General features: G+C 37.5%; 1 protein-coding gene across 1 annotated transcript in view; it reads left to right on the top strand.

The window, feature by feature from the left end:
- pdik1l (PDLIM1 interacting kinase 1 like) overlaps window positions 1-11609 on the top strand; it is a 20326-nt gene that overhangs the window by 4370 nt on the left and 4347 nt on the right. The window contains exon 2 of the mRNA XM_037693630.1: window positions 9557-9576. Coding sequence (XP_037549558.1) covers window positions 9557-9576 — 20 coding nt within the window. The remainder of the gene's footprint in view (window positions 1-9556; window positions 9577-11609) is intronic.

Genomic DNA, 11609 nt, shown 5'->3' with positions numbered 1-11609 from the left:
AGGTGACCAGGTCGGTCGATGGTGTGTGGTTGAATATGACCATGACTGCTACCCTGGCATCATCACAAAGGTGGAGGTTGCGAACATCAAAGTGAACTGTCTCCATAAAAAAGGTATCAACAAGTGTTACTGGCCAAGTCCAAGAAAATACATCAGTTGGTATGATGACAACCAGGTACTCTGCCTAACAGAGGAGCCAAAAGCCTCCAATAAACGATATCTCCAGCTTGATCCTGCCACATGAAGGTTAATTGAAGAACGCATGTAGTGAAGATCACCTCTCTCTCGTCACAAGATGGTTTGTGTTTGTTAATGTTGTTAGTGGTCTTTGTTCATGTTTGATGTTCAAGTGTTATAATCTTGTGTTTTTGTTACGGAATGCATGTTACATGTTTGTTGCTACAGATTTTCCATGCTTAACTTGCTTTTGTACTAATGTGTTTCATTGTTTATATATAAATTACAAATCCAATGACTTCTGTTTTAATGAAAAAAATCTTATACTGTACATGTCCCCTCTGTTACTTTTCTAACTGAGCAGAAGAATGCTTTGTCACTTCTCACTATGATCTATGTCACATGTACACACATTTAACGTCATGTTTTGTTTCTTCAATATTAATTTTTTAAGGAAATCTAGGAGGGAAATTAATTTGACTCAAATATTGTAATAATTTATTGCATGAGTTCCAGTCATTCAATACGGCAAAAATGCAGGAGATTGATGAAAATCACAAGATTTTAGAATCAGAGACATTGTTTTTCCACCCTGTTATAGTATGTTCCACCCTGTGATATTCCATTACACCCTGTTTGAAAATATGTTTTTATTAAATATTATTACAGAAGCATTAAGTACTGTGAATCTTTCTGTGCCATGTTGGGAGGTGAAAACCAATAAATGCACATATAGGTATGTTTTTAAAATTACCAATATTTTCCATGCTGTCAGTAATAATGGGTAAAAAAAAATATTATTTTACAATACTGACATAAATCATTTGTAACTACATGATCTGTTACAATTTCAAGAATAAAACATATTATATAGTAAAAGGGACATACTCTTTTTAAGAAAATGTCATTATTTATCAATATTTACATGTTTATCTATTTGTGGTATATATGTAAATGTGTCTAACAGGGTGGAACACAATCAGAGACGATGGTGAACAAAACTACCTGTAATTATTATTTTATCCAACCCTGAGCTTGACCGTTATTTATTTCTTATTGTTAAACATGTCAGTGTTGTAACAAAATATTTAAAACTTAAAACATTAAAAAAAAAATTCACAAGTACTGAAGCCAAAATGTTGCCGCAAAAAAAGAATCACCCTAAACTGTTTTAACCTACTTAGATTTTTTTTTTTTTAAGTCAGTGAGAAAGCTTGTTTTCAACAGTTAATATGGAAGACTATAAAAATGGTGGATCCGGCTCCATCCTATCCCATCAGCCGTCGCGCCGCGGACAAGTGACGTCACTCTAAAGCTCTATTAGGATAATTAACATGCAATGCACTGCCTTGCATGCTGAACCAAAATGGCTCCCCACGTTACTCAGTTTCTTTGAAAAGTCTTCTCCCATTCATTTCCTATGGGAAATTTGGCATTTCTGTTAGCAAAATACGTCGCCATGGTAACTCCAATTGCCAATAAAAGTAATAACACACATCTCGGAGCTGGGCCGGTCGTTTTGAAATAACTTTTGTGGGGTCCACTTCGCGGTTCGGGCCGCCTTAATGGAGACGGAATAATAATAAATAAAGAAACCCTTATTGGGTGTAGAATAATAGGTGGCTTCCCATGCATTGCAATGGCAGCCCCCAACTACAAACTCCTGAAGACTGACATTGTGACTTTTTGAAATAAATAAACAAATAAATATATAAACACATTAAAGGTAAACAGAGACACACCTTTGCACATCTTGAACATACAAATAACTGGCAGCATGATGGATCAGTGGTTATCACTGTCGCCTCACAGTAAAAAGGTTCTGGTTCAATCCCTGGTTGGACTTGGACTTCTGTGTGGAGTTTGCATGTTCTTCTCGTGCTGTGTGGGTTTTGCAAAATAGATCTGTGATCTCAATGGGATTTGTCTGGTTAAAATGAATAAATAAATAAAAGGTTAACAAATAAATGAATAAATAAACCGTCTTTAAGCGTTAACATTGTTAAAAACCAACAACGAAAACAGCAGAAACAGCACATTTTCCGGTGACAACAGGCTGTGCGCGCTCCCGCAGCGGCAGCTAACTTTTTTAGCAGGGCATTAATTTATGGCACGACACCTGTTCACACTTTTTCACTGACAGCTCATGAACGCGTCCACATTTCACTTACTGGATACTCTAACCGGATTTATCGACGAGCACCATATTTTCCTTCCAAATATGAAATCTAAAAATGTTTACAACTTTAAAATATCCTGATGTATGCTCAATAATCCAGGTACAAAATTCTAAAAAAGTTAAGTCTGGTCCTCTGGACATTCAAATAAACTAAACAGTTTGTTTGTTTTTTTGAATGTCCAGAGGACCAGACTTAACTTTTTAAAACTTTAAAATAGGGTTGCGCGTTTGTAACTTGAGAAATAAGCAGTAATTTTTAATACTACGTAATAAACTAGACATGTTCTAATGCTTTAATGTCTTCACATATACTATAAAGAAAATCGTGTATTATTTAAAGTTTTTGTCTTTTGTTTTGAAATTTAGCAGAACGCGCGCGCTCTGGTCACCCACTGCGCCTGCGCCGCTCGGCAGCTGCGCGTTCTCACGTCCAGCGTTTGACACAAGCTCCGTGTTTGACTGAGGAGCAGAGCGTGTGCAGCGGTAATGGCTGCCAGGGGGAGTGAGGAAGTGGACAAACGAAGCACAGCGAAGAAGCTTCTTTAAGGTGAGACATATAAGAGGACAGCACGCGCTGAACGCACGTGTGTGTGTTTTATATTCCGGCTACTGTCATTTGCAGTGTGTGCTCTGAGCAGCTTGGACTGCAGGTGTGTGTGTGACGAGGCTTCACAGCTCTCAGAACAATAAACTGTCATCACTGTTGTGGTTTACTCACATGGATTTAGTTGTTTAACTTGGCTTTAGATAAACACAGTTATAGTTTTAATGTTATATGTTGAATTAAGATCCGTAAATTTCCAAACGAAGTGACGCGTGTTGGACTCTTTGTTAGCTGGTGTTAACATGATTAGCTAGTGTTAGCTAGAGACCAGGCCACAGAGCTGCTAGCTGTGCAGCCAGTCAGGTGACTAATTAACCCGTTTAATGGCTGCCTCTTGTTTTTAGCCGTCACACAAACAGCTGTTTGCTCAAGACTGGAGAGAGGTTTGACAACCCAAACCTGACGGTGTCTGTTTTCTTAAATAGTTTAAACCTGTATAAATAAAGGTTGAATGAAAGGATGAACACGTTTTTGATTTGTTGAGAGCAGGAGTGACATGTAATCAATTTAAATCTCGATAATTCCTAATCATTAAAATAAAACAACATCAGTTAAACTGAATGTGTTTGTGTGTTTTTAACATGGGCCATACATAATAAAATTGTTAGAAAATTGATAATAATTGCACATAATATTTGCTGATTTCAATGAGAACACCTGATGGGGGCTGGTCCAGGGGAATCAATCAGTTTTTTTATTTTTAAAAATAGGTGGAACACTAAACACTAACTGGCTTTTAAGATGAACTTTATTCGAGATCTAGCTTGATAACTGCATTTACCTATATTTTTTTTAACTTTTTTTTCCCGCTGAGCTCTTTGTGTGTATTTGACTGCATCATGCTATACTTTTACTACTAAAAGTCCTTTGCACCATATAATCTTAGGTAATAACAAAGTTAACTTTTTTTAATCCTACCAGGTAGATAAACTTAAAAAACTACACAAACAAATAGAAAATGCAAGCTTCCCTACAAACACTGTGTGTGTCTACAAATCATGGGTTCACCATTTGTACCCTGATGATGTCCAAAACAACTAAGAGATTAGATTATTCATCTTCACTGGAACCTTTGGACATTTAAATTACCCCCCCCCCCCCCCACCACAAACACACACACACACACACACACACAACAATACCTCAAGCAATATTTACCGTGATGTAATAACTAAGCAAAGCTTTCCAACCTAATAAATGATGGTTGAATCAATGAATTTGAACTTCAACAACAAAATGTTTATCCCTTTTATTCTGAGTGTGTTGCCAATTACTCCCCCCCCCCTTTTTTTTTTCAAACTCACTTTCTAGTACCGTAACTTTACGATAGTTGTGCAATCATAAAAATTCTAATGGTTTCTGAAAGTTGAGAAAATGCGCTTTACATCCAATATAGACGTGTTAATGTAACCTCCCCCCTGAAGCCGTGAAACAGCCCCTCTCTATCCCTCCTCCCACACAGACACAGCATGAAGAGGTAAACCCAGCCAGCACTTGTCAAATGTGGGACATTTGTGTGTCCTGCCCCCTGATGGGGGGGGTGGGACGGGGGTGGGGGGGGGGGGGGGGGACTGTTGACAGGTATGTAAATGTTATTCATGTAAAAGATGCTTTTTAAAATTCATGACACTGCTCAGGTAATTAATAAAAGCCAAGCTTTCATTGAAGAAGTACGCGTCACCTTTTATGCTTAAGTTTGAAACTGCGAACATCTTATGCAGAGACGAGACGGATTTATAACTCTTTGGGTCAAAATTTAAAATAACGTTATGCATGTTGTAACGCAGTACTTCAAGATACGCAAGATCTTCGTGCTCAGAGTACGTGAACGACTCTCAGCTGCCAGCACACCAAATTTTAGATCAGTAATTGTAAGATTGGCTACAACAAAGTCACTTACATTTTTTAAGATCAGTTGGCTGCGGCAGCCATCTTGAATCAAGCTGACACCATAAGTTATGCATTTGCAGATTTACAACAAATGTTTAATGCAATATTGAATGAAATCATGCACGATAACCTGTCACGATAACACATTTTGCTGGGCGATTAATTGTCTCAGAAGTTATTGTGATAAATGATAATGTTTGAAATTTGACAATAATTAGTAATTATTGGCAAATTTAAGACGAAATGTTGGTTAATTTTTGTGTGAAGCACCTTTTTTTACCACTGGGTGGCAGTATAAGGCTGTTTGAACTGAAAGATGGATAGTGAGGGAGCGAGCAGTGTGTCTCTTTAAGAAAAATGGGAGGGAGGCCCTTGGCTGTCTCTCTTTTCTTTTTTCTGTTTTCAAAATAGCGGACGCTCAGTGTTATTTGAGCTCTTTAGCATAACGTTTGTCACATAAAGCTTTTAATAAATATCAGTAAACAAATCCTCAGCTTCTCTTTGCAGAGAAAAACGTTTTAGACAAAGGCACGGGTTTCAACCGTGAATTTTGGAGCTTTTGACAAGACAGAGGTTTATTCCCCGAGGTCGGACCGTTAGCTTAGCTCATAGCTTAGCTTCTTTTAACGATCCAAAAATGCGATTTTGGATCGTTAAAACAGATTTTACAGAGAACAAAGAAAGGGAGGAGCATCAGAGTTGAGCCTTTTGTCATCCAGTGTCTTCAGTAGAAAGAGAGACACGAAGAAACGATAAAGCTGATAAATGAAAACGAGGTTGATAACTTACATTTATCATGCGATTAATTGTTTTATTGTTTATCGCGACAGGCCTAATCATGCATACCATTCAGCCTTCTCAATAACTTTTATTTTAATTTCTCAACATAAATATTTCACATTGATGTTCCGTGTGGTGAAAACGTTGGTGAGCGCAGACTGTTTAAACACTGATTGATGAAAATGTCTTACCTCATCACAGGCATGAAAAGAGTTATGAAGTGATAATCTGCAGCAGATGTCAATCAATTTTAGTAGAGCGAGATGAGATTCATGTTCAGGAATCTAATGATTTCACAATGAATTCATCTTTATTCTTTATCTTGCAGCAGTCCCAGATGAATTCATGCAGCTCAAAAACTTCACTTTGTTTTCTGTAACTACAGACAAGATCATGAAATCTGATCCACATCTAAAGCATCATATTATGAACATTTGATTAAGACAGTTTTAACCCTTTAACTTTATGACTATTCATGTTCCTCAGGGGGAAATCAACCGTTATTTAACTGATCAAAAATAGGGTGCAAATCTCAGTGTATGGCGAGTCGATTCCGATTTTTGATGTCACGTTTAGATTCAAAATCGATTTTTCAATTCAGAACCCATTTTTCTATTGAAATGGTCATAAATTTTGTTACTTCACTGACAAGCTGAAAAGATTAAACAACAATGAAAACAAATAGAACACTTATTTAAAACAATAATTTTAGGTTCTTTACTGTATCACATCTTTTTGCATCATTTTATATTTATATCAAACATATGAACAAATAAAGGAGTGCATAAAATTCTGTAACAAATTAGCAGCATTAGGTTAACTTAGTTGCCTGGATTTTTCTAAAAAAAAAAAAAAAAAAAATCTAGGAACAAATATTCATCCATCATCTTTACCCACTTCTTCCTTTTTGAGTCATGGGTGTCACTGGTTCCCATATCAGCCATCACTGTGTGAGAGGTGGGGGACACCTGGACAGGTCTCAGTCCATCACAGACAAATAATTCAAAATGTATGAATACAAAAGTAAACAGACTTCAGCCTACCATTGTACATTAACCTTTAACTCAACATAAAATACAAACTTCACAGTTTTTTTTAACCATATTACTCAAACATTTGTTATATTTTCAAAACTTAACCTAATATGAAATATACAGACTTGATTCATATTTAGTAAATCTTTAACAAAATTTTAAAACCTGGGAAAAACTGCATAAAAACTCTTGTCTGACGCTCGGTGATTTGAGCTCTTTAGCATAGCATTTTTCACACAAAGCTTTTAATAAAATAAAATAGTAAACAAGTTCTCAACATCTTTTTTCAGAGAAAAACAACTTTTTACACGAAGGCACAGGTTTCAACTGTGAATTTTGGAGCTTCGACAAATGGAGGTTTATTCCCGAGGTCACCCTGTTAGCTTAGTTTCTCAGCCGAGTTGCTTTTAATGATACAAAAACGAGATTTTGGACGGTTAAAATGGATTTTAAAGAGAAAAGAGAAAGGGAGGGGCCAGTGACGAGCACCGGAGTTGTGTCGTGTCTTCAGTAGAAAGAGAGAGACACAAAGAAACGATAAAGCCGGTAAATGAACATGAGGTTGATGGTTTTCATTCTTCATGCGATTAAATGATTTATTGGTTATCACGACAGGCCTAATCATGATCACCCTCTTCATCAACAAAGTCCTCACTGTCTGACTCGGACTGTTTTTCTCCTTCATGATCCTGTCCTCTGTCTGAGAGGTTCTGACTCTGCGGTTCCGTCCTCCTCACATTCAAAATCGTCTTTGTTTTGGCTGAAACACACTACAGCTGACTAAACGAAGACACCCTAATTATAAACCCAACCATGCTAAATATCACAGATCTCTCAAACCTCATGACTCACTCCCGCTCTCACTGAGACTTTATTGTGCTGAACTTCATTCAACTTCTGCGTCTTTTTCTTTGTCTTCCTGTAGATTTTTTTAGTGCTTGACAAATAAATGAGCGTCAGAAAGTAGGGGGAGGTTATCTGTTCGGTGGGGGTGGGAGGTAAAAGTGGAGGATGATGGGGGTGTTTTGTCCCAGAGACTGCCCGTCTTTGCCGCAACCTCTCTGTAACAGGGTTCAGATATGACGTTGATTTTCAGAAAAAAGATGTGGCATGGATTATTTGTCATAACTGGTTTTACTTGGCCTGTCAACACAATTTAAAAACTGGTGTGTAGCTTAAAGTCTGTACTTTGGACAAAATTAAAATGAGTTAGAAGCTGTGTCTTTCCCGCTAGAGTGACTGAAATCGGTCATGTGACTATTACACGCCGGTGCGCAAAGGGGTGGGAGGTGGGAGCTGGAATCGTCAGAGTAGACAGCACCAGACGCTTAGGCAGTGAAATTGCCGCCTGTTATTGAGAAGGTAGATAAAAGCCCTATTTGCATGGGATTAGTTTTGCCTTAGAACCAGTGTAATCAATAAATTACTCCCCAACATCCGCTTTTATGTGGCACATTTGCACGGGATAACCAAGTCGAGATTTAGCTGAAATTTACTAACACCTTCCAGATATGATGACGCACTTTTTTTTTAATTCAATAAATCGCATTGAGCCTCAAAGACTCATTTACAAGTGAGACCTGTTTGGACAGATAAAAAAGTAGTAAAATGGACACGTAGGAGTTGTCATGACCGGGCTGGTCCATATAATGTGTGTTCTCGGACGGTCTCAGGCTTTGATGTGGTTTTACGAATCATCACTAGAATGCACAGTATCAAATTGTGTTAAGCTACTTGAGGAGGAGGCAGGTCCGACCGAACGGTGAAAAGAGGTAAAAAAGAAAAGCCAAGTTAAGCTCAGATGGACAGCTGTCACCGGCCGTGCGCATGAGCGTCCGCGTGTCCGCTGACCTACCGGTTGAAATGGACTGGAGAACTGTCCAGGATGTCCCCCACCCACTTCTCGCACAGTGATGGCTGGACAGGGGCACCAGTGACTCCCGCTACCCAAAAAGGAAGAAGCGGGTAAATATAATGGATGGACAGATGGGTCAGTTGTTCATTTGCACTTCTCCACACCTCCCGTCATCTGCGTTGAAGGAAGTAGCAGCTCATAAAAGCCCAAGCAAAAATTATTTTGCTTAAACAAAAACAAAAAAAACCGCCTCATTACGGATCAGATCCCGCCCATTTCTGTCCAAATCACAGAGATGCCTATTCTCATTGGTTTAGTATTATCACAGGACCTCGAAGTTCAGCTAAATATAGTAGGTAAATGCTGGGGAATTTTTACTTTACAAATTACTGACATGGCTGATTCACATGGGATTAACGATGCAGACAATCTCCGTAATTATTACAAATAGCATGTGGGCCCTCAATAAAGCTAATCCCACGTGAATAGGGCTAAAGACGCAGTTTGCCTTTCGAATTAGGGCCCCGATTTCCTTAATTTTAGGAAATCGAAAATCGGCCGATACTTGCACGAGAAACCGATTTTACAGATGTTTTTTTTGTTTGTTTGTTTTAACAACAATTGTCTACTTCATTATATTTAAGAGCACTACCTCATGGACAGTTAAAACAAGTTTGTATTGGTTCTAAGATATTGTTCAAGGGTATGTTTTTGAATAAAATACGATTGGAAAATTGAAGGTGCATTGTGACCTTATAACACCCGACTGTGTCGATTATAAAACAAAATCGGAATTGGCCAAAATTGGAATCGGCAGCTCAGACTTTTTAGAAATTGATCGGTGATCAGCCAGAAAACTGCAATCGGTGCACCTCTATTTCGAATCCTTTGGTCTTCAGAGTAATTCATGGACTCTTAACTGTAAGCAGCCCAGGTCATGTGGCTACAAAACAAGCATAAACTACCAGCCGTCCACCACTGTTCTGACCGCTAGTTGGTCAGGTGTTTGTGCTAATATGCTGTTGGGTTTTCTTCAAATACGGCGTTATGGTTAAGTGTCACTACTTAGGTCTCATTTATTCTGAGATTATTCCACAAGTCTTGTAGTTTTGGATGAAACTTTACAAGTCTTGCTGCCATGGTGTTTTTAGGCAGAAAAGGTTTTCTTCTGCAACTCTTTAATTACGTCATACTTGCTCAGTGTTTTTGTAATTGTCCTGTCACAACCTTTGCCTTTAACGCTGCTTGCTGAGGCCTGAAGAGTCTGAAGTTGAGCATTTCAGTGAGCGTTGTTCTGACCACATTAGCATTGTGTTTTGACTCATTCCTGTATCTCTCTGTTCTAGAGGTGCTCATGCTGATGATGATCAGTAGCACCTGGCTTCTACTGAACCTACTGAATACAGTGAAAGCAGCAAATATAAACTTTAAGTTTTTACTTGCAGCTTTTCCATTTCGGTTTCATTCCATTTTTAAATATTATTGATAAAGTGCATTATACTGTGTTTTTATACACTTGAGGTTAGACTGAAATAATTTTAGAACTTGGTAAAGACTGATGTTTTTAATATTTTCTGATTTGTAAAACCTTTTAATTAAAAGGGAAAAAAATAAAGATGTTTTCTTCTTCCCAAGACTGTAAAAGCTCAAAGTTCATCACATTCATGGGATGTTTATGTGAATTTCTGATCCCACCCAGGGGTTGACGTTTAGTTTCCGGTTGTCTGAGACGACCTATTTTCATCTCTGACAACTGGATCTCGCCTCGAGGTTGTCCGGTGGACAACTAAGTAAAATAAACATGGATTAAAGTTGCTTGTGGGAATCAAAGCAGTGAACAATACTGTGTAGTGTATTTTGCTGAACAGAGCATGGCAAGTGTATTGCAACTAATCTGTAAAGAAAATCTATAATTTTTCTTCAATCCTCCAACCTGCTTGTCATTAGCTACGTGTCTCTCAAGTTAGCAAGCTAACGTTTAGATAACCTAGCATAAGCTATTGCCTTGTAAAACTTTATCCAGAACAATAAGTCTAACGTAGAGATGAAACATATCCGTGTTAGTAACGTTGCATTTGTCATCTTCAATGAAATGCGTTGTCTGAAACTGTCGTAACTTCTCTGCAAAGAAAAAAGAGAACGCTGCTGTGGTTGATACTAATTAGGTCTGACTGTTTAAACAATGGACAGGGAAGGTCGTTTGTTTAATTTATAGTTTTATAACACGCTTGATAACTTTATGGTGAATAGTGGAGGATAGAAAGTATGAACACACGTTAGGAAGACCGTTTCAAGACTTCGCATGTTAAAACGGGTTTAAAAGGAGCTGTTTTCTTAGATTCTTGGGGGTAGATGAGGCTCAATCTTCAGCCAGTATATCTGTTATTGGCATTAGCCTTGTCCGCCCCATATCTGTATCTTTTGGCGGTAGCCAAAATTTCCATATCAGTCGGACTCTAGCAAGAGGGGCACAGCAGTGGTTAGTCGTCGACTCACAGCAAGAATATTTTACAAATTCAGCACTCAGCTGGCATCTTTAAATGTTTTCTCAGGGTACCCTGGTTTCTACCCACACACCAAAAAGATGCATGTTAGGTTAACTGGTAACTAAATTGCCACTAGGTGTGAATAGTTGTCTCATCTCTTATTTGCTCTTTTTGATTGACTAGCAAGCAGTCCAGATAAAACGTCTGGCACAATATCAATCAATCAACCTTTATTTATACAGGTAAATCCCATTGAGCCTCGAGGACACTGATTGTATTTTGTTCATTTAGTTCTTGTAAGAGAAATCAATATAAATTATATATATATATATATATATATATATAAACTATCTATATATATCTATATATATATCTATATATATCTATATATATATATATATATAGGCAGGATAGAGCTGTACAAATATGTAAAATGGTATTGACCCAAAATCTGAATTTTGTGGATTTCAATTTTTTTTATTATTACTGCTTTTAAGTTACATTTTAACATGTTGGCCATGCTAATAGTTTATTACCTCCCCAGACAGTTTTAAATAAAATACTTATATATATATATATATATATATATATATATATATATATA

This window comes from Nematolebias whitei, chromosome 19, assembly GCF_014905685.2.
Source record: "Nematolebias whitei isolate Nwh7 chromosome 19, NemWhi1, whole genome shotgun sequence".
NCBI classification, from domain to species: Eukaryota; Metazoa; Chordata; class Actinopteri; order Cyprinodontiformes; family Rivulidae; genus Nematolebias; species Nematolebias whitei.
This window is presented reverse-complemented; position numbering and strand designations above follow the sequence as displayed.